Genomic DNA, 24,914 nt, shown 5'->3' with positions numbered 1-24,914 from the left:
TACACCACATCCAGGTATTTTTTTAGAACTAAGTTAGCTTTAATCAACAATGCTTTCATCATGGAAACTCTTACATGCAAAAACACCTTATATGTTATGAATCTTACACTAAATTCATCACAGTATAACTGACGTTATTGGAATAACATATCGATGCTACCCGTTTTTAGCTTTGCCTCATAAATATAGCGTAACTAGCTCGTTACCGAATCAAACCAAAATATATATATATTTTAAACTTTACCAGTATCTGTATTCTAGCTTGATAGTGAGTACTAAAAGACATCTAATTTGTTTATATTCGTACTGATAAAGCTAGATGTTTTATTACATGTGATTCTGACATGATGTGACTACATACACACCGCTCCTCTCAGGTAAATAACGCGTCTTCCAGCTGAGTGGTCAGCTTAGTGTGTTCATGTATTTTAAGGGGCGTGGCTTTGGAAAGAGCCCAGAAGGGAGAAGGTGGAGTGAATGGAAATAATGAGCTGTCTTTAAAACAGTCGTGAGAGGTCTACAGACACAAATTTTTTATACTTTCTTTTTTGGAGTACTTACATTTTAATTATGTATTGATATATGAAGAACGTTTAAACAAATTTGGAAAAAAAGTTGTTTAACCAATTCTTACCTACCCTATCTTTAAGAGTTTTAAAACTGTTACCACCTTTAATATTTCGGAATACATTTAAAAATGCTTAAAAACACTAACTTCATAAAAATGATGTAATTGCTAACTGCTGCCTGGTCCCCACAATGCAGAGCTCAGGTTTTACTATCCTTGTGGCGACATTTGTTCCTCACAATGTGGGTTAAACAACTACACACACACACACACACACGTACATTATATAGGCCTACACACACAATATACATTTTACTGTATTCTACAGTTCATTTCATTTGCACATTTTAAGTTTAGGCTTGTTTCATTTGTAATATGCAGAATTGTCTGCCATTTGTGCCAATCCTATGTAAACAAAATAAATAAATAAATGTGCTGGAAAATACTTTTTTTCCGTGTTGAAATCTGGCTATTAGTTTTCATAACTTTATATTGCAGCAGGCTAACCAGTTAACGGTATGCTAAGCTAGTAGGCAACACTGTTGGTGGGCTTGCTAGCCAAAGTAAAAAATAAAAAACAATTCATTTGTGTAGTATTTTTAACAATATATGTAATTTCAAAGCAGCTTTGCAGAAAATCATGCACTAATGTCTTAAGCCTTAAGCTCCCATTGAGCAAGGAAAGAGTGACTGTGGTAAAAAAGAAGAAGAATAAACTCCATAAGATGTTAATGAGGTAGTGGAAAGAGAGAGAGAAAAAAAAAACCTTGCAACAAACCAGGCTTAGTTATGGGAACTGTTTTAATAAGAATAAGATGGCCTTGATTTAAAGGGCTGTAGGTGTCCAGTGGGTGTGCTGTCCAAGGCTGATATAGCTCATCATTTCGGTATAAATCGAGACTGTAAAATGTGCATCAATGAGAAATTTATGCAACCCTCATAGCCTACTGAATTTTTTTTATTTGAGGCCTTAACTTGAGATCTTGATTCTTCTGCCTAACTGCATCATGTGTGATACATTTATGTATTTGACACACCTAAGTAAGTTTCAAAGCACACCCAAACTGTACTTCATTTTATGGCTTTATATTTCAGAGGTTTGAATATTGCATTATTGTTCTCATTTAAGAAGGTGCTTTTGTTCAATTCCTTTTCTTTCCCCCTCATTACTGTTCTAAATCTGACAGCCTCCCCATTGCCTCTTTAATCCAGTCATTAAAGGACCATGTTTATAATGCTAAGGTATAAAGCCTTTTCACCAATCTCTTGAGCTTTTTAGAATCCAGAAACCTATGAACATTTTAATTGCATCTCCTAATTACGTGTAAAATCGGAAACATTATTTGGTTTGAAAAGTTCTCTCACAAAAAGACATATTAAAAAATGCCACTACTACACATGAATGTGTCATTCTGCTTTTAACAAAACCAGACCAGCTTCTTTTTTTAGTTAATTACAAACGGCTATGGCTGCACATGATCATAGATTACATCTATATCAATAGTTTTGGAACAAAGAGCCCAGCTTTCCATCTTTTTGTAATTGTGTTCACAGACTGATTGTCATTTTCACACGAGCATGCCATATTCGTTATAATTTGTTTTCGTCTCTGTCCACCTTTAAAATGAGTGAATGGTAGACGGTCAAATCGTTCACCAGGACTCTTATTATTTTCAGCAATGCTTCTCTGGAAAGACGATTAAATCAATGAGGACAATCATAGAAATGCATAAAGCCATGTGACTTGGGGATAGAAATCATGATTGAATTGAACGCTGTGTGGCGCCCCTTTGATAATGTGTTATTGTCTTGATATAGCTTTTGTAATACTACAGTGTAGAAATTAGTAAACATTTTCCATCTGTATACCACATTGACTTTGAATCAATATGTGTCACAGCATACTTGGTTTCAGACTGAATGATTTGGAGTTATGTGCTGTCACTTGCTTTCAGGGGTTTTTGTAGCCAGTCAAATTGCACTCGTGGTTCTGAATAATATTAGTTCATCTCCAGATGTCTCTGTAGAAACATTTGTGGGCTATAATGAGCATGACTCACTAGGACCTGCAACAAGTACCTTAATCAAAACTTCAACTATGGACATCTACACATACCAGATCTTATTCTGTCTCAACAATTGCCACCATAATGAGTTCTGAAACATTACAATCTTTCAGTTTTCTCTAGTCCTGAGATTTACTGGTGGAATATATGATTGTTGTAAAATAAGTATTTAGCAAAGAATCATTTTATCCCAATGTAGTTTAATTTTGCGTTCCATTATCAAAGTATACTGCACAAAAATATCTTCTTTGCAGAAGAGAGAAAGTACTACGTTTGAAAATGACATGGTGGTGGTGAATGATGATTCCTTTCATAAACAGTATAACTGAAAAAAACAGCAGCTGGTTTAAGCTGGTACTGAGCTGAAGCTAGTTGCTAAGGAGCAGCACTTGACCAGCTTTAACCACCTCAGCCCAGCTGCCATGCATTTAAAACATACCTAACCAGCATTTGCTGTTTGTTTTTTAACAGGTTTGTAATTCTTCATGTTTCAATCACATACTCAATGCATCCATTTCTCTTACATCCTATGAGGCCTGGTTTCACAGACAGGACTTACTTCTTTGTAAAAAAAAAAAAAAAAAAAAAAAAATTGAAAAGTTTTGCAACTTGTTGCACAGTGTTTTTGCATTTACTCAACTTTTACAAAATGTTGTTCACTCAACTCAATTAACTGAGTAAGGTTACATGTCTCCAAAAGATCTAAATTTAAGATCTTTTCTTCAGTTTTTATAATTTTTTTATTTACTATTATTTTGTGTTGAAATGTGATTTTGTTTTATGTCACCATCATGGTGATCAGTGTTTTCTTTAGGTGAGCAGTTGGACGACTTTTTTAAATGTTAGTGTTTCTCTGGCTGCTGAATAAGAATTTAATCATTGTGTAGTGGTTTAATTTACTGATTTTATGTCTGAGTTTAATATGAGCAATGTACTACTTACTTTGTTTTATTGTGATTCTAGAAACGATTCAGCATGATTTTATTCAGAATAGCTGAATAAGAATTAAAACTGAGTAAACATTTGACCTTCTGTTAGATTTACTCCCACAGACATCAAGAATCAGCCCATGAATCTCAACAATGGTGAAATGCATTATGCCGTAATGCTGAGAGCCATGGATTTGTGTTCCTCAAATAAAGATTCAAACGGTCATGAATCATGATTCAGATTGCATGTCAAAGTGGCAAACTGCTGAAACCACGTGACATTGGCGATACAAATCACGAATCAATCTGCTGATTCTCAACCGTTTAAATCTTTATTTGAGGATTGAAAACAAACACGGAAGAGAAGTCAATGCTGAATAAAGTCGTATTTTTTGTTATTTTAGGACCAAAATGTATTGTCCACGCTTCAAAAAAGTCTGACTAACCAAATGATGTTACATATGGACTACTTTGATGATGTTTTCATTACCTTCTGGACGTGGACAGCAAGTGGGCATACACTTACATTCAAAGAACAGAAAGCCCTCGGACTAAATCTAAAACATCTTAAACAGTTTTCCGAGGATGAACGGAGGCCTTACGGGTGTGGAACGACATTAGGGTGAGTCATTAATGAAAGAAATTTCATTTTTGGGTGAACTAACCCTTTAATACTAGGTTGGTCCAACAATTGTTGAACCAACTTCTTTTCACTGGTTAAGGCAACTTTTTTTGCATTTAATTGTCCAGTAAACTAAAACATAACCATTAGCCAAATTATTTGTGAATTGGATTTTTTTACAGTGTAGACTAAGCCAGGATTAGGCCTTGTAGTTTATTTAAAACAATTAATTAGCTTCTGTAAATGTGCCTTAGAAAAAAAAATTGTTGGTACTGGTTACTGATGTGGTACCATTTGGTACAACAAATATGGTACATATTTAAGGTAAGTTCAAGTTTCAACTTTTAGTTAAAACAGCTCAAACATGGACTAGAGCCTTGTCTGAAACCGGGTATATATCTCTTTAAAAGTCAAATTAATTAACATGTACTCAATATTTTTCAATGACTTTGGTAAATGGGAACCTTTAATTTAGTTAATTTACTATAATTGCTTTAGCTTTGAATATTTTGTATCTCGGTTTGATATTTTTTTCATCTACACTCTAAATCAATGCTGTTTTGAGGTTTAGGTCAAACAAACCCGAGTTTAACAACAGGGTTTGTCCATATTTAACCCAAACATGCTTGAAACCACCCAGCATTTGTGTTGCACTGTAATGCAATGCATTTGATACACTTTTAATTGTGACTTTAATTGAGTCCAAATACTAAATAAGCAGCATTGCCTGCTATAGGCCATATAGGACATTGTTTGCTGTGTAACGCTACAGTTCAATCTTTGTGCTGCCTGTTCTCCAATGTTGGCAGATGTTGCAGATGGCAGATAATCCAGAATCTTGGGTCTGGTGCAAGCTGGATTTATCTATGACCATGATACCAACATCTGTCGTGACTTCACAGTAAGCTAGCTGAACATGAGAGAGCGCGGAGTGTGAATACTCCATCGTCGTCAAAGAAGAAGAGAGTTCCTAAACCTCACTTAGGGGTAAGTTCATAATAAATGTTTTTACTGCTTGGTTTATAAAGCTACAATAGAAGAAAATGTGATGACGTCAATTGTGCTATACATAGGCTATTGCTAATGCAATGGACAATCGACCATTTTTAATAGAAGTTCCTTTACAGAAAAAGAATTACAGATGGTGATGTCAAGTGTGACCAAAATATTTTATTTTTAAAAGAAGGGCAGATCATGCTCATTGTAATGTGTATTAAGAGATTTTTTTACATTGAATTGTAGCCAAAAAGTATATGCTTTACTTATTTTTCATTTTAAAATTATAAATGACAAGAAAAAACGTGATACAGAAGTGAACCAGCATTACTGAGGCCAGTAGGAAACAGCAAATCAAATTTAATCTCACTAATACCGAGTAAATGAGTTGATGTAAAATGCTTGGTAACTGGATAAATATTACAATAAAGTATGGATTTGCCACTGAAAATTATTTATTCACATTAATATTTTCTATGAAATACTTGGTGGGGTGTTTTTCTGTTGAAAATGGAATGTTTTTGCTCATAAAAGCATTACATGGTTTATGCATTTGAATCCACGAGTTGTCAAAATTCTGCGTATGGCCCATGAAGGAGTGAGAAGCTTGTAGATAGCCTCTTATATGAGCCCCTGCTGTATATATTAAGCTATGTGACTGCGTTAATACAATATTGTGAGCCTGCCTGCAGGAACAGTGCCAAAATGATGGCCGTTTATGAAAAAAACGATATGAAGAGGAGAGTTTGTATTCATATTTCAGATGCACAGGCTTTCCCTGGTGCTCAAATTATCAGTCACAGTGAGGTTTGATTTATCAGCTTTATCTGGAAAGAAAGAACAGGGAACACAAATCACATTATCACTGAAACTCTGCTCTATAGAGAATTGCATAAAGGCATTTACAAATGCATAATTCGAAATGGCCAAAATAGAGGGGGAATAGTTTATTTTATAGTTTAATTAAAGTGACAATGCTTGGAATGAAATCCAAGCTTACAGCATATGGAATGCTATCTTATTTATATAACTAGTAAGTACACTGCTGTTCAGAATTTTGGGATCTGTAAGATTTGTATGTTTTTTTATGTCTCTTTAGCTCACCAAAAGCTACATTTATTTCATTCAAAACACACACAAAAAAGTTAAAAGAGTATTATATTATTACAATTTTATATATTCATGTGATGCAAAGCTGAACTTTCAGCATCATTACGAAGTCATACTAATATGCTGATTTGCTGCTCAAGAATCATTTTTTTTTTAATTATTATTATTATTATTATCATCATTTTTATAGAAATTAAATAAATAAAACTTATGATGCCTTTATTTGATTTGTAAGTGACGGTAAATACATTTAATGTTACAAAATATTTCAAATAAATGCAGTTTTTTTTTTTTTACTTTCAGTTCATCAAATAAACCTGGAAAAAAATTACACATTTATATTCACAACTTCTCTTCATCTTTGAATTCCCAATTTTGCATAAAAATATCTTTCATGTATTGGTTAAATAAGTCAAAGAAGAGGCTAACAATTGGTTGATATTACTTTATTGTCACAATAATGTGCATTTAATTGCAAGATATGAAATATGCAGTATATGCTCTTTTGTACTGCTTATTTTGGCAATTAATAGATAATATAGATATTTAAACAAAAATGTATTTAATACTGCAGCAATAGTAGAAGTAGTATGATATGATATGATATTCTGAACATATAGCCATTAATATTGCATTTAATATTTTAAACAATATTGCACATGCAGTGTGTCTCAGCCCAAGTAAGGGTGCAGAATAATTTTCATTGCCATTTTCATTAGGCAGTGCAGATTTACATAAGGGCAGCATCTATGTGAAAGAAACTTGTATTTTATTATTAACATGTCATCAAACACTTCCAGGCGTATCTATTTTCATAATAGTTTGTAATAAAACATTTTTTTATAGTAGTCTTAAATTTAGACCTCTCTTGTTGTGACCACCATGGTAAGGCTATTGTCCGGCCTAGTGTCATATTAATTGAATTTATCCATGCATAAGTGACGAAACATTTTGTGAGCCATACAGACAGATAATGGGGACTAAAAAACAATGGTCCATTGACTATGCAGTATCAATTTATGAAATCGTTCCATAATGCCAGTGTCACTAGCATTGAGTTTTAATTGGAAATGGACGTGCGATGAACTACATGCTTTTTTAACTGCTGTGTGTCTTTGAAAAATAGTACCTTTACCAATAAATGTTAAGTAATACTTCAGTGCATGTTGTGTTGCGTGATTCAGCTTGTGAACAATAGTGATTCACGGAAAAATATGTGCTAGACAAACGCTGTCCTCTCAGGACAATGACTCATCTGCCGAACAACAGGTTTTGTTCAGATTTCACCCTGAATTTATATGAATGTGAGAAAAGGACTGGACCTTTGTGGGCATGTTGAGCCCTCAGGACCCTGCAAGTGAGACGCTGTCTGAGTTTTAATAGCTTAAGTTCATATTTAACTCTCAAGATGTGAAGGCTCATCAGTTATGTGTTATTATTCCCTGAACTCAATAGGCTTAGTGGACGGTCAGAGCCCATATGAGTGATGTGCCGTATCCTTCAGGGCTAAGAGGCATGTTTGACTGCTTGTGTTCAACAGGCATGAGTCACATACAGATGAGATGATAAACTGTGTCTTTCCTGTGCCGAGTAGAATATAGAAGACCCGTTAGAGTAGCATTTATTCACATGTGGCAGCAGCAGATAATACGAATGGTGGAAAATGACTTTCAGCTGAATAACACCTAGGAAAGAGTGAAGAGCACTTGCAATCTAGGAAAGTGGAAAATGTAAATGTCCCTTACCCATCCTTTGTGGACACCAAATTAAACCAAAAAAACAAAAACAAATTATATATATATATATATATATATATATATATAGAGAGAGAGAGAGAGAGAGAGAGAGAGAGAGAGAGAGAGAGAGAGAGAGAGAGAGAGAGAGAGAGAGAGAGAGAGAGAGAGAGAGAGAGAGAGAGAGAGAGAGAGAGAGACCAATCAAACCACTGACAGGTGAAGTGAATATTATCTCTTCATCACAGCACCTGTTGGTGGGATATATATATGCAGCAAGTGAACATGTTGTCCTCAAAGTTTATTTCAAGCATAAGGATTTGAGTGAGTCTGACAGGGGCCAAATTGTTATGGCTAGACAACTTGGTCAGAGCATCTCCAAAACTGCAGCCCGTGTCCCTGCTCTGCAGTGGTCAGTATCTGTCAAAAGTGGTCCAAGGAAGGAACAGTAGTGAACCGGCGACAGAGTCATAGACGGCAAACACAAAGTCTCATTGATGCACATGTGGTAAGATCAAACAGATGAGCTGCTGTAGCTCAAACTGCCCAAGAAGTTAATGTGGTTCTGATTGAAAGGTGTCAGAATACACAGTGCATCGCAGTTTGTTGCGTATGAAGCTATAGCCGTAGACCGGTCAGGGTGACCATGCTGATCCCTGTCCGCCGCCGAAAGTGGCAATAGTGGGCACGTGAGCATCAGAACTGGACCACGGAGCAATGGAAGAAGGTGGCCTGGTCTTATGAATCACTTTTTCGTCACATGGATGCTGCACATGGAAAGAGGATGCACTATGAGAAGAAGAGGCAGAGTCAGTGTGATGCTTTGGAAAATGTTCTGCTGGGAAACCTTGGGAGCTGCCATTCATGTGGGTGTTACTTTGACCATGTACCACCTACCTAAGCATTGTTGCAGACCATGTACACCCTTTCATGAAAACGATATTCTGTGGTAGATGTGGTCTCTTTTAACAGGATAATGCATATATTTTTTTCTATGTATATATATATATATATATATATATATATATACACACACTGATCAGGCATACCATTATGACTACCTTTACAATATTGTGTTGTCCCCATTTTGCTGCCAAAACATCCCTGACCCATCGAGGCATGGACTCCACTAGACCCCTGAAGGTGTGCTCTAGTAGCCTGGTTCCACCCTCCTACACGTTTCCATTAGTTCATACTTCTTCATTTTTCATTTTCCCTCAGTACTCCTTCTGGGATTGCGGTATATTATTAGGTTTTCTCCCATCAAATTTTAACCAGTCCAATCAGTGAACAGAGGGAGTGGATGAGAACGATTACGTTGATGTTGTGCACTACATTCTATGGTTTGAGATGAGGTTTGAGAAACGTTAGCGATTGGTTATGGCAGATCCAGAGTGGCTCTGGGCAGATCCAAAAGTTGTAAACTTCAACAGAGTATCCGCCTTCAATGAAGTTAACACTTGTCAATGGAGAGTGGAGACGGCTGGCTCCGCCCACTTTAGGCTTCTAAAATGCTCTTCGGAAATCTATGGATGACGCCACAGAAATGTCCACATTTTACAGTCTATGGTTTCTACATGTTAAACCACAGGACTTTGATTTGCCTGACAATTTTTTAAAAAATATTCATGTTTATTTTTTACTTTATGCCCCAAAAATATCAAAATGATTTTTAATTTAGAAATTAACAATATACTAATAATTGTAGAGATTTATTCATGTGATTGTATGATGAATTTCTATGTATTTTCGAATAAGTTAATAGATTAAAAAAGAGCATCAAATCATTGCCCTATGCAGAAACCCTCACGTTTGTTCTCCCACCCTAAACTGAAATGAGATCTATGCCTCTTTTTCCATGTATTTTGACAGAACAAGTGAATTGTCTTGTATTTTCCGCTTTGGTAGAGTAAACATGGGAGAGACGGGGAGCAAGGTGGTCCTGAGGGAGACATCTGTGGATGGAGTCCAGCCCCAGGTAATCTCCATACACACTTCAGTTTCACAGCCCAACCATATTTTCCTCTGCAGAGAAATTGTACAAGGCTAAATAAAAAACACAAATCCTTCTCTAAAAAGTAAACAGCAAAGACTAAACAATTAGATTATGGCTTCTCTTGTTGAGTCACAAGCTATGTACTAATCCTTTGACGCATCATTATTTAGTTCATGACCATCTGTGCTTATATTTTTGTGCGAGTGTGCGTGTGAGGCTCACAGTGTGTTTCACTCTCATCCCATTAGCAATCCCTTTTGATTCACTCACTGATCAACTCACTAGCTGTGATGCTGCACCAGTTACGCAGTCTCTCTCATTATTCCTCAGAATATGAATTTTCTTGCTTTATATTATTACATGACAGTGGCAGAACAATTTTTTTTAGCTTTAACTGGATCATCTGACACTGTGAGACTTAAACACGACTGCCGCATTTGTTCAGCGCATTAAAATGCATTGTGCAGGTGCTGTTTTTTTTCTGTAATTTCACTAGTAAGAGAACAAGGTCCTAATTAATATGAGCTCTTTATTTTTATAAAAAGTTGTAATTTTTAATATTGTATTTTTTAAATAATATTGTATTTTTTTTTCCAATTTTTTATTATTATTATTATGTTTATTATTATTATTATTGCCCGCAGGACAAAGGATGTTGTTTTTTTTGTATACATTTTAACTGGATTATTTGACATAATTTTTTTTAAGAGACATTTCTCATATGAAAATATGAGAAATGTATTAATTTTGGATGAAAGCATATAAAAAAATCTAATTTTATTGTTAAGAGAAATCACCCTTATGACAAAGCTAGTGTGTGTGTGTATATATATATATATATATATATATATATATATATATATATATATATATATATATATATATATATATATATATATATACACTATTTATATATATAATTTGCTGTAAATATCAGTGCTACACTGAAACTCCAGTAATCTCACAGCTGAGAATTTATAAGTGATGGGGCTTTCTTTCATTCTGCTGGCAAACCCTGCTGTTCCTGTTAATCCCAATGTTTAGCTCTACCTCCAGGTCAGATGGTCCAATCACAGGCTCCTATAAGAGTCACATGTCAGGGTCTTTAGATGAGTGGAGTACAGTAGTGTAGATTTAGCACCTGCTAATGGCCTGTTAAGACCTGTGTTAGAGAATATCTGTTAAAAGATGTCTAGTGGTAAATGTAAATGATGTGTGACCCAAATGTTGGGCTTTTAAAAAAACAGCACATACAGCTCTGGAAAAAAATAAGAGACCACTTAACATTGAGAAATCCATATTAAGTGGTCTCTTAATTTTTTCCAGAACTGTATATCCTTTTGTCCCTTATATAACCTATCCTGCGGTCCCCTCGGGCATGTTTCCTTGTCGTCGTTCACTTTATGGGATGAAATGCTCTTGCAAGATGAAGTCTGACATGTTTTTTTCATCTGTAGTCTTGTGACGCTGAAAAATTCCATGATATTTGAAGTTTGATTCTCTTTGCATTGGAAGTCTGGTAGTTTGGAGCACAAAAAACGGGAAACCGCAGCCAAGTGAATTGATTTCTGGGATTAAGATAAAGAACCGCCCTGCTCTGATGGGGTTTAGAGGGGTAAATCTTGGGATTATGATGTCAGGTCAGGCGCTGTGGTGGGAGAGGAAATTGAATTGTCAAAGGGAATCTGGCGGCCAGGATTATGCTACAGTCAGTGTGGAGATGGCAGGAGTCAGGTCTGTGTTTACCCAGTGCTATCTCGGTTGTAATTGCCATGCAGTTTTCCAATTTGGAAGAGGAGGAATTCCATTCAAAATCTTCACACTTTTGGATTAGAACAACTAATTGAGATAGAACTATATATAGTCACAATAGAACAAATGGAGATTTATGTGTGGTGAGTTCCTTATATTATTAATTCTTGTTGTGAAGAGACATGGTCAGCAACTACTTGGAGGTTTTACAACATAATTTGTTCTCATTGGCTAGCTTTTTTCAATTTTATTTTTGATTGTTTGGCTTTCTTTTTCTTGCAGTCATAAATTATAATACTTTGAATGACTCACAGCATAAAGAATGGAGGAGCCACACTGTGCTTCATTTTCTCATGTATTATGGAATTTTGATTGATTGCACTGAGAAAATGCATCTTCCTTTTTAATTATGATTCAAAGCTTTGTGGAGCCATTTTCTATTTAAAAATGTAATTCATTCCTATGATGGCAAAGCCGTAACTTCAGTCTTTAGAGTCACATGATCCTTCAGAAATCATTGCTGATTTAGTGCTCAGATATTATTGTTGCTCAATTTTTATTAATTGTTCTTTTTATTACCATCAACGTTGATTTATTATATATATATATATATGGTTGCTTGAAAGGCGTTTATTTATAATACAATATAAATGTATAATGCAAATGTAATGTATCCTTGTTTATTAAAAAATATAAATGAATATTTTTAAAAGAAGATCAATCTTAACTTTTAAACAGTAGTGTATCACAGTTTCCACAAAAATGTTAACCAGCACTACTGTTTTCAACTTTGATAATAAGTTGTTTATAATGTTTATAAATGAATATAATTCATTTATGTTTTGATCACTTTTTAAAGCCAACGCCAGCACTTGCCATAGACGGTTTAACCAAAACCAGCAAGATGAAGGTGAAATGGACCCAACTGGGCCTGATCTTTTTCTTGCTGCTGTCCATCATCATGACCGCTTGCTTCATTTGGCAGTACCAGCTGCCCAAGTTATTAACAGGTGAGTGAGTTGTCCAAAGAATACTTCTTCTGTATGAAAGCATTCAGTCGCACCTTTGAACTTTTAAATATTTACTATTAACTTGCTTATTAGCATGCATATTACTTGGATTTTGGCTGTTTTTTAGTACTTATAAAGCACATAATAATGCCTTATTCTGCATGAGCATATTCTACACCCCTTAATCCAACTCAATACTTAAACTTAACAACTAACTAATAATATGTTTATTGAGGCAAAAATCATAGTGAAAAGTTAATTAATAGTGAGAATTGGACACTAATCTTAAAATGTGACCAAAATATGTCTGGCTTGGTGTCAGACATGGTGTCTGTCTTAGAGGTTACACAAGGTGTGATTAGTACATCCTATTACCTGCTCTCTCTCTGTGAGTGGGGATTGATTTAGAATGCTAAAGATGGAAGACTTTCTAGGTGAAGGTGCAGTGGAGCTACATATTTATGTCCTTCTTAATCTACAGACCACAGGTCATTACATAATGAGTTGAACTAAACCATCACTAAACCACACCCCAGTTTAACCTGGAGCTATGTGCACTGGGTTATCACTGATCCAGTGTGCATCGAACAGGGTTAATATCGTTAACTAAAAAATTTTTGTTGATTCACTGGGCCGGTACCCTTTAAAAAGGCTAAAATATATACAATTTAGGCACTAATATGTAGCTTTGAGGTACTAAAGACTCTTTAGGTACAAAGGTGTACATTTTTGAAAGTGTACTTTCTCAACTTTTGTATCTTTTTTTTCTTTCTGAGAGCATTTAAAATAATGCAAAAATGAAATATAAATGTATATTAGTACCTAAACTGAAATTAAAATTAAACCTAAATAGCAATATTAAAAAAAGTAGAAAGTAATACAAAAAACACTGAATATATAAAAGTGAACAGCTCATTTAAAATGTGAATAGAAATTAGAATATATATATATATATATATATATATATATATATATATATATATATATATATATATTTGTATTTTGTCTAAATAAATTAAAAATATAATACAATCAATAATTTTACATGCTGCAACTGAATTTAAGCATCACAACATTATAATATACACAATTAAAATGAATATTTACTTTAAGATTTCATTTAACAATGTTATGAAAATATTAGTGTTCATCAAGAAAAATTAAGTGAGCATTAGATGAAGGCAAAGTTAATCTAAATGTTAAAATAGAGTAATGAGCATGCACAATTAAATATTCTAATTTTGACTGATAGCTTAAAAAAATCACTGAAATCAGATGATAATCAATACACAACAAATTGTACAAAAAATACAAAAATCTGTCACTGGGATGGTATAAAAAGGATCTAGTTAGATAGTAATATGTTAACTTTTTGTACTAATATGTACCTTTAAAGTACTTATATGCACTCTTTAGGTACAAACTTTAGGTGCTCTGGCCCAGTGATATCTTTGTTACCTTTTTTCTGAGAAAGTATGGTACCAACATATTGTGGATCCTAATTTGACTTATTATAGTGTTTATTTATTTATTTTATCTTTATATTTTGGCTTATCCTTGAGTCTTCCACAACCTCACACTAAAAACTGCCCTACAAGATGGATAATTGCAGCATGCAATCACTTGCAGTGAGCACTAATTTAATGTCTATTGTCTGCTTTACATAAAAAGTCTCCTTTAGTGATTCATTGCTAAAAAAAAAAAAAAAGAAACACTTCTGCTTTGCATAATTCCTTTAGTGATTCAGTGCTAAAAATAAAAAACAGACAGCATTTGTAGTTTATTATTAGAAAATATACCTCTGTTAAGTTCTCTCACTTTATAAAGATGCATTTCTTCAACCCACATAATGGCCTGAATTTTATCCTGAAATATCTATCCTCATTTGATTTACATGTTGCATAATCAAATCATGTATGTAAATCTTTTCGAACCACTGAAACATATATTTAGCACAAATCAATAACAAAATATATTAATGCGAACATTTGTCTCTGTTAACATTCATTCTGCTTTGGAAATTAAAGTAGGGCTTATTATTTTGTAAGTGGGCTCAAAAATAATCAGTAAAGGTTTTAATTGAATTCACATCGGGTGCATGATTATAATCGCTTAAATTAATGTTAATTAATTTCACCCCTCTACAGGTGTTCCTATGCACCATTCATGTTACATGTTCCCTGTTTGTTTAGACTTTTCTGTTTTATTTCTAGATTCCTCTGTCTAGTTTTCTAGTCCCTTTGCAGCCCTATTGTTTCATTGGTTCCCCTTGTTTGTTGCCACAGTCATTCATAAAAACACCTGTTCCTTGTCATTCCCTTGAAACTTCTGAAAACACGAAGAGTAGGACGCTAGTACAACATAGAAGTTTATTAACAAAAAACAGAAACAGAGTAAATCTAGACAAGGGGCAAGACGGGTTAAACAGAACTGAAACAATGTATGCTACACATCCACAATAGACAACATCAGATACTGAACAAAGGAAACACTGGGGTATGTATATGCAGGAAAGCTAACAAGATAGCAAGGGGAAGCAAGAAACACCTGGGCTGAATCCGAAATCGCCCCTATACCTTCAAATAGGAAATTATTGAAGTGGATATCCATTTGTAGTAGTTGACGTTGGTGGACGTTATTGATTGCACTCATTCAATCCCACATTGCAATGCAGTGATGAATGTACAGCTGACGCTCAACGGCTGTACGAATTCGCTCACTCGTTTTCATTCACTTCTTCAAGTGAACTGCATTAGTGGATTAATATAGGGAATAGTGACTGAGGGTTTGGGGGAGATTTCAGGTTCAGCTCTGCAGACATAATCAGGGGAACCACTGACATAAAAGAGCTAAAAAGGGACTACAAATCACAGGACACTGCAAATACAATATCAAAGTCTAAATAAACTGAGAATTTGTAGCATTTCACTTTTTTTATATGTATGTATAACTGTGTGCCCATTTTTAAGATGAAAATTCCAGGGAAAGATCCAAATCTGTGAGAATGTGCCCTCGGTTCCCGGAGCCCACACCTCTGGAACACCCCATCCCCACTTTGAAGGAGGCGCTTGAGAAAGTAAGCATGTGAAGATTGAACACTAAACCGTAATCAAATTGTGTATATAACTCTTTTCAAACCACTGAAATGGCATGAAACAATAATGAAATGTCTTGATTTTACTTTTTTTAATGATTTTGTATTTCAGGATTAAGACAGCTAACTTCTTTCTCTTTATTCCATAACTCAAGTCCACTTATATTTATTATGCCATGATTTCAAAATGTCCAATCGCTCTCTAGATACCATTACAGCAAAACCCTTGGCTGGAAGTAGCCCAGTTTATAAATGCTGTTCCTCAATCTGTTGGCAGTTAACAGCATATAAGACCGTCATTCTTGAGAGCGGTGGTAAAAGTAATGTACCGCCACCTTAAAAATCTGTTGCATGGAATGAAATGAAAATGTCAGCTGTAATAAACAGCTTAATTAATCAGAGAGAGCCACACAATAATCCTTGAGTAGTTTCACTCATTATTAAGACAAAAACATGGTTACTAAATATTCATTTTAATTATGGTTGAAAAATATATAGCAGTTCAGCTGGTATCAGTTTGATGACTCAGAATGTGATTTGAATGAATAAAAAATGCTCTCAATATTAAAGAAATTAAGTAATTTCTGTGCCACTAACACCAATCGAATTGCTAATAGTGACAGTTTACACACAAGTTTCCTGAAGACTTTCCCCATCTGCCATTGGTCAGTCCAACAGAAAGTCGCACCTCAGTCTAATGCTATTGGTTGAGCTCAGCTGGTCAGCATGCTAACAGAGCATTGTTTTAATATCCACACCCTGATATTTTAGGGAAATCAACATATGAATGTATTATACTTGTCACCACCATAAGCATAGACTGTACTACTGTTCAAATGTTTTAGGTCATTAAGATACTTTTATTCAGCAAGGATGCATATATTTGTATCAAATGTAACAGTAAAAATGTTTATAATGTTACAAAAGATTACAATTAAAAAAAATGCTTTTCTTCTGACCTTTCAATTTATTAATGGATCTTAAAAAAATTTCACAATAATATTAAAGCAGCACAGCTGTTTTCAACATTGACAATAATAAGAACTCAGCATATCAGAATGATGTCTGAAGGATCATGTGACACTGAAGACTGGAGTAATGATGCTGAAAATTTAAAATTGTAATAATAATCCACAAATGAATGCAGCCTTGGTGAGCATAAGAGACTTCAAACCATTCTGACCTCAAACGATTGGGTGTATTCCAACAAATCATTACCATATAAATTAATTTAATGATGTATTGCCATTCGTCTAGGTTGACGCACTGCTACGCAATAGCATCAACCCCATCAGTTTGCCCTCATTGTCAGCTATTGTTACTTACAATGACACTGTGCTGTGGACTGGGAACTTCGGCAAGAAAAATGGCAGTGATCCGAACTCTGCACCACCAAATGAATACACCATTTACAGGTACATTATATGTCTTTATATATATATATATATATATATTATACTTTATATTATTTATATTTTATACATTATTTGGACATTGCATTCAAAATACTTGCTTATACAGGTTGACAGGAGATATGATAAACTTTTCTCTGCATAGCACACAAATCGCCCTCACATGAAGGAGAGTGGCATGGAGAGGGTGACATTATCATAATTGCCAATTAAATGTCTGTGTGCTTTCCCCCCCTGCCCTCGAGGGTCCTTGATTTGGACCCATATAGCTGCAATTATTCAAGCATCATCAGCTAAGAGCCACACATTTTTCATTGATGAAACAAGCACACTTTTCCACATTTAGAGGCCAATTGTGTGCCTAGATTGATTTAATCAGCCAGAATCCACTTCTTACATAAAAAAATGTCTGATAGAATGATAGAAAATGAGAAATATATATATATATTTTTATGGAGGCACAAATCCACTTTTGTGTTATATTCTCTTTTTTTACTGCGTCCTCCCTATGTCGCTGTGCTTTTTCTGCATTGAAGGCTCCTTATATTATATATATATTATATTTATATTTATTAGTGGATTATATAACAGAGTAGCTCTTAAGACAAATATATTGTGTGTGTAAATATACTTGCCAATAAAGCTAATTCTTATTCTGATTATGAAACAGAACCAAGTTCTACTTTTTCCAACACTACTTCTTCCTTTTTGCAGAATATGGCAAATTAAAACATAATGAATTGAGCAGAGATAGCTAAATACTTGTTAATTTTTTTAACGAAGTTCATAAATATGGGAAAGAAAGAGGTGGGAACAGGCGAACAATCAACCCCTTTTAGTTTAAAATAAATAAACTAAACGAAAGTAATGCAGGCAGCTCCTTACAGAAGGCTGCCCGCACACACATAATAAAGAGTAAACAAAACACAACTCAAAATCCAGGCCTGGTCCTCTCTCGTCCTTCACTGGTGTCGCTCGTCCTTATATGTCTCCGAGCTCCCTCATGAGAGGACTCGCAGGTGACGCTCATTCGCCATCACGCCCTGGTCTCGCTCGCTTCTCCTATGTCTCTCGCTCACTCGTCCACCTCACCACAATTATGTTCTGCATGCCTGTTTCCAGGATTATGTTTCAAACAGACTGAGGAATGGGCATGTTCTGCCAATCTATATCATGTTATTATGTACATTATATATTCAAAAGAAACTTACATCTACTCCATGGATCATAATAATATACCTTTTTTCTATCTAAACTACAGACCGCATTTATACAGTTAATGTACAATGACAAACACATATATCCATATTTGGTTTTTAAAACCTATCCATGGACTGTATAATGCTGTGCTGTGTTTAGGCCAGATTATTTCCAAAGGTCTTCCTGAGGGTTAGCAGTTGCATGGTGTGGTCTTGAATACAGATGATGAGCTGCTTGTTTGATCAGATCTTGAAAATAATATACAGGCACTTCTTTCTTCTAATATACAGTCCTGTTAATGTGACGGAGCTGTTTTTCTCTGATTCTAGCTGCAGCTGCTTGTACACAACTCAGCTACTGTTTTCAAGGCTCTGTAATGAATTGTAGACTAGTTTTATGACATTTCAATGTGCTTGAATGTGGGATTTATGAGGGCATGCTGTTTCATAGTTCAAAAGGCTGAGATTGAGCTCATAAACTACTCAAGGCCAGTCTTAGTATCGTGTTCTGACGCACACACTGGGTTGGCCAGTCAATCAACGGCAGACAATGCAAACTAAACAAGTCAGGAGCATACAAAGCCAGCAAGACATATGATGGCAAAACCATTTGGAATTATGACATTTTTATTGAAATACACAGGTTTAGAAATACAGCTACGGTTCTGTTGATGACATCCTTTGATGTTTAAAGTAGTATAATACTTCACTTGATGTCAGACCATTTGATTGCATTTTCATGATTAATAATTAAATTTCATTGCTTCCAATGCTTCCAACGCAAATGCAAGAGCTGACATTTTCTCTAACTGTTTCCATAAATAATAAAAATCTTGTTCATTTGAATAAAGAAACTGCTGTGTGGTCGTCCCTTCTGTAGGATTGCCAGTGTATCCAAGATCTTTCCGACTCTGATGCTGTATCGTTTGTGGGAAGACGGCAAGGTGGGCTCCCTGGATGACCCCCTGGAGAAGTATGTGGACAACTTCACCATTAAAAACCCTCTGGGCAAAAGCAGAGACTCTGAGCTGAAATACGTCACAGATGGGCTGATATTCCTTGACAGTGGTGAGGTTCAAATCAGATCATCCTCGGTAACATTAAGGAGAATGGCCAGCCAGCTTTCTGGTAAGTTCCCACCTTCCAGTTTTGTGCCAAGAAGCAATTCCATGGTTGCACAATCATTGAGAGTTGAAATAACAGTGTCTGTCCACAGCATTTAATAACCATAGCAGCAGGTCAAAATGAATATTTCTTTGAACTCAGCGGTGGAGCCGCTGATTGACCTAAATTGCTGGTGCTTGGTAAACATTGACAATTTAATGGAACAAACTCGAGAGCTCAGAATTGAAAGCAAAATGCTTCTATTGCTATTAAACAGTAATTAAAGTAACCATATACGCCTTCTCCTACTTAATGTGTGTGATTTATTGTCCTCACTAAAGTTTAATCCTTTTAGTACAGAAAATGTACAGTCTTTACTGTACAAATGTGACACAAGAACACATAACAGAAATACAGTTGTGCTCAATTTTACATACACACCTTGCAGAATCTGCAAAATGTTAATTATTTTCATTATCAGATGAACTGGATCATACAAAATGCATGTTCTTTTTTTTAGTACTCTCCTGAATAAGATATGTTGCGTAAAAGATGTTTACAAATAGTCCACTTGACAAAAAAAAATTGAATTTATAAAAATGACCCTGTTCAAAAGTTTACAAACCCTTGATTCTTAATTCCGTGTTTCTTTCCCTGGGTGATCCACAGCTGGGGTTTTTTTCTTCTTCTGATGGTTGTTCTTGAGCTATGTTTGTCCGAAGTAGTTTAACTGCCCAATGTTCTTCAGAAAAATCCTTCAGGTCCTGCAAATTCTTCAGTTTTCCAGCATCGTTAGCATCCTTTTAACCCTTTCCAGCAGTGACTGAATAATTTTGAGATCCATCTTTTAACACTGAGGACATCTGATGTACTCAAACATTCACTGATGCTCTAGAAGGAAACGAGTAACACAGTGCATTAATAGAGGTAAAAACTTTTGAACAGGATAAAGATGTGCATTATTTTTTCAAGTGAGATGTTCCTTGATCAATGTATTTTGTTGATCCTGGGACAACATTCCCATTCAAAAACATAGTCCAAACCCTTCCCATAACTTGTTCCTAAAATCAGAGGGAAGTAATGGGTGAGTAAGAATAGTGAAGGAGACCATAGCGCTTGTTATAAGACTAAACCTGATATTTACTGTAAACATATCCCTCAAATCTTTTTGGTTGATTAAAATGATGATCCTGAAACTTGTTCTACTTGGTGAAATCACATTCTCCAGCCAAACGCATAACCTTTCTATGTATATTCAAATTGAACATAAGAGGTCAACAATCTTCTCCCAAACATACAGAAAAAAGTCTATAGTGAAGCTGCCAATCTCAGCTGTCAATCATGATGTCACACCCACCTGTTTTTGGTTTTAGTTAAATAACTAACTAAACCTAAACTTATTTCAAATGAACACTTGAACTTACATCAGTGTGATTAAAAATTACCAACAATGACAGACACTATCATTGGGGGGGGGGGGGGGGGGGATTATTTGAAGTGTAATTTAATAAATTATTTTGTCTGAAGTCCCATTCAATTACAGGAAGAGGGTGGGATTTATGACCTATACTGAAACTAACCACCTGGGGCGATCAAAACGCTTTGACTTCCCTTTTCAGGACTTGTGTGAAACTCTTGGTCCAGTCAAGTGTCTGCACTATATCTAAATTCTGACTGATAAAAATGTCACATAAAAAAAAACTAAGTATACTCTAAATGAAACAGGCCAGCTGATGTGCATTGAAAACTCTAGTATAAAAGCCTTCTTGCCCATGCACTTCCTCGTAAGCTTCTGCTTTTTGACTCCAATATAGGTTGTAACTGTCAATACACTTTCTGTGGAGAAAGTTTTGTGTTCTGAAAGTGTTTTGACCCCTTTAAAAAAAGATGAATTTCCCTTACCTGAAAATCTTTAGATGATTGAAGCAAATTTTCTTTATTAAGAGTACTCTTTTTTTATTTACTCTTTTATTAAGAGTAATTACATTACATACATGATATAAAAACAACACAAGCATTATTCTCCATTCTGTATTTTTTGCAGGTCTACCCCGAAGACTTCGTGGAACTAACTTGCTGTGGAAAGGGAAGACCAGGGCTGCAATCAGCCTCCTGCAAGATGATGTGCTCGTCGCAGACCCAGGAACCAAGTGAGTTCCGCCACATTAATTTAGCTGATTTATGTAACAGTATATATGTTCCTGTCATTTACTTTAAATGAACCTCATTTTGTGTACGTCTCAATTTCTTTTATTTTTATGGAAATGCTTTGCATCATATCCATGACAACAATGATAAAAACTTTATTGTTGTCTCCTAATAACTTGCCTTTGAGGTAAAAAAGAATACATAGTCAAACCAAAATGTATTCAGACACTTTCAACATTTTCTCACATTATCACAGTTTATTCACTATCATTTAATAAAATATGAAAGGACTCAGTTAAACTGTGTCAGAACAAATTCATCTTGATAATGTCTTGTAATAATAGATAACTTTGATAAAAAGGTAATGGATTACAATCAACCAGTCAGCTGTCAGCTGTTAAAGGGTTAGTTCACCCAAAAATGAAATTGATGTCATTAATGACTCACCCTAATGTCGTTCCACACTCGTAAAACCTCCGTTCATCTTCAGACACAGTTTAAGTGAAAGTGTTCAATGAAAGTGTTTGCACACTATACTGTCCCTTTCCAGAAAGGTAATAAAAACAAAGTAGTCCATATGTGACATCAGTTAGTTCATTAGAATCTCTTGTAGCATCGAAAATACATTTTGGTTAAAAAATAACAAAAACTATGACTTTATTCAGCATTGATGTCACATATGGACTACTTTTATGATGTTTTAATAACATTTCTGGAAAGGGACAGTATAGTGTGCAAACACTTTCATTGAAGGAACAGAAAAGCTCTCGAACTAATATAAAATATCTTAAACTGCGTTCCCGAAGATGAACGGAGGTCTTACGGGTGTGGAACGATATTAGGGTCATTAATAACATCAATTTTATTTTTGGGTGAACTAACCCTTTAAGTTTAAGTACACAATTTGAAAATACACATTTAGGTCAACCAATTACAGAGCAATGCTTGATTTTGTTCAGTCTGTGGTGTAAAACATTGCATTAGCAATTTAAGAAAAATGCTTACGCAAAACATGGCCAGGCCAAACTGTCTGAATCATTTTTTACATATTACTGGTTCACTGTATGAAGACATTTTTTTGGGTATCATATGGCACAGTTTACTTTATTTTGCTATCCTCACACATAAATTTACTGAAGTATCCTGCACCCACTAGTAAAAAAAAAAGAAAATTCTGGCGTCTGAATAACTTTTGGTTTGACTATAACATACTCTTCTCTTCCCTTTTCTCTGTTAGATGTCACTACAGCAATTTGGCCTTCTCTTTGCTTGCCCATGTCCTGTCTGAAAGAGTTGTGGGTGTTAATTACCAGCGATGGGTCACAGATAACATTCTGGGCAGGTTGGGAATGGAGGACACCGGGTTTGACATCAACCCTGGTATCCAAAGTCAAATGGGTGTTGGTGTGTACTCCAGTGGCCAAGCGGCGCCACTTTATGACTTGGGGTGGTACCGGCCCTCGGGCCAGATGTATTCGACGGCTGCTGACATGGCTAAGTTATCCATGATGTTGCTGGGAGCCTATCACCGCAAGCTATTGGAGCCTGACACCTTAAAAATTATGCTAACCCCTGTGTTCCGCTGCGACAAAGACTACTTCGCCAATCGCACCGGGACGCCGTGGGAAGTAAACGAACAGATGGGATATGAGGTGCTACGCAAAGATGGCGATCTGGACGGCTATTCCGCAACATTCTCTCTGGTGCCTCGGCTTAAGCTAGGCTTGGTAGTGCTGATGGCCGGCACACGACCACAGAACCAGGATATAGTGTCAAAGGCTTACTCGTACATCATTCCTGCCATGGAAAGGGCCTTCAGGGAGGCCAAGCGGTTTCTTATTCCTCCCCCCAATCCTTCTCCCTATGTGGGCTTTTACACTTACGGCAACATCACTTTTTATGAGATTAAAGCTGGGCCAGATGGTGTCTTGATCATGCAGCAGTTTGGACCTCAAATTGAAGATCTCATCCCTGAGCGGTACCGGACCATAAAATTGAATTACTTAGTGGACCGAGTCTTTAGAGTTGTGTTCGAGAAAGAATATCCTTGTGTGCTGCGTGTCAACACAGCATCCGTGTCACTCGAATCCCAAGACGGGCAGCTTTTTAACTTTTATGTCTTTGACAAGAAGGGTGTTTCTCCCGGATTCGACGCTCCTGGGCTCAACACATATAATGTAATTCGAATATCCCGCAGACCCACATTCTCTAACTAAGGATGAAACGGTTTCCATAAAACTGATCTGAGACATTGGGGCTTTATATCCGGGCGAGTGGGTCAAATGATAACAGATGGTTACCACTGTCAATGTTTTTCATGTAATAGCTTGTTTAACCTAAGAGGAAATTTAAGCATAACCTATTTTTGCACATACATGTCCTTGTACATAAAGATTTCCTTATATTTTCATGTTCTTCTTTATTATATAACTTGCAATTGTGCAAAACCTGTCAAAAGTTTGGAAACATTTCCATTTTTTTGTATGTTTTTAAAAGCAGTCTCACCAAGGCTGCATTTATTTAATCAAGCACACAGAAAAGCTGTAATATTGCGAAATATTAATACAAATTGAATTAACTGTTTTATATTTATTTTCAAATGTAATTTATTGCTGTGATAGCAAATATTTTAATGTTTCCAAAAGGTACTCTATATAAAACCCTTCCTTGTACAGTTAGCTTAAATTATTAACACTATTATTATCTCTTTTTGAAGCTAAATAACATTATAAAAACAATGGGCTTTTATGGAGACTTCACTAAATTGGCCTCACTAAATGAGTTTCACATTTGAATTTTCTATGCCATTGCAACTGAATATTATATTCCGAAATAAATTCTACTGCTTAAATAGTCTTTTATGCCTAATAAGCCTTATCTCATTCTATGTATGAATATTAATGTATAGATTATTCAATCATCAAAAGGTCAGTGCAAGTTTCTGAAAATTATTGAATGATTGAGTCATTTTGATTGTGAATTATAGACTGCGACAAAGCCGAAATTCATAAGCTCATTATAAATTCTTAAAATAATTTTTAAAAGCTTTTCTGATAATAATACTATATATGTATACAGATTATATTCACTTTATGAGAGACAAGAATGGAATTATGAAAATGCAAATGAGTTTGTGTCCATAATCTGCTTAGTCAGTGGCAATTGAAGGCAATTT

General features: G+C 35.3%; 1 protein-coding gene across 1 annotated transcript; it reads left to right on the top strand.

Annotated features, from left to right (window-relative positions):
• The first annotated feature begins 9,932 nt into the window (after positions 1-9,932).
• Positions 9,933-24,064, top strand: lactbl1b (lactamase, beta-like 1b). The gene is made up of 7 exons (XM_067430812.1): positions 9,933-10,002; positions 12,632-12,782; positions 15,752-15,858; positions 17,134-17,291; positions 19,368-19,615; positions 21,636-21,741; positions 22,977-24,064. The coding sequence occupies exons 1-7, from the start codon at positions 9,940-9,942 to the stop codon at positions 23,953-23,955; spliced, it is 1,812 nt and encodes a 603-aa protein (XP_067286913.1). The 5' UTR covers positions 9,933-9,939; the 3' UTR covers positions 23,956-24,064.
• Positions 24,065-24,914: the final 850 nt, after the last annotated feature.

Source organism: Pseudorasbora parva, chromosome 22 (genome assembly GCF_024679245.1).
Source record: "Pseudorasbora parva isolate DD20220531a chromosome 22, ASM2467924v1, whole genome shotgun sequence".
Lineage (NCBI taxonomy): Eukaryota > Metazoa > Chordata > Actinopteri > Cypriniformes > Gobionidae > Pseudorasbora > Pseudorasbora parva.
The sequence above is the reverse complement of the archived record's forward strand: the minus strand, read 5'-3'. Positions and strand labels throughout refer to the sequence as shown.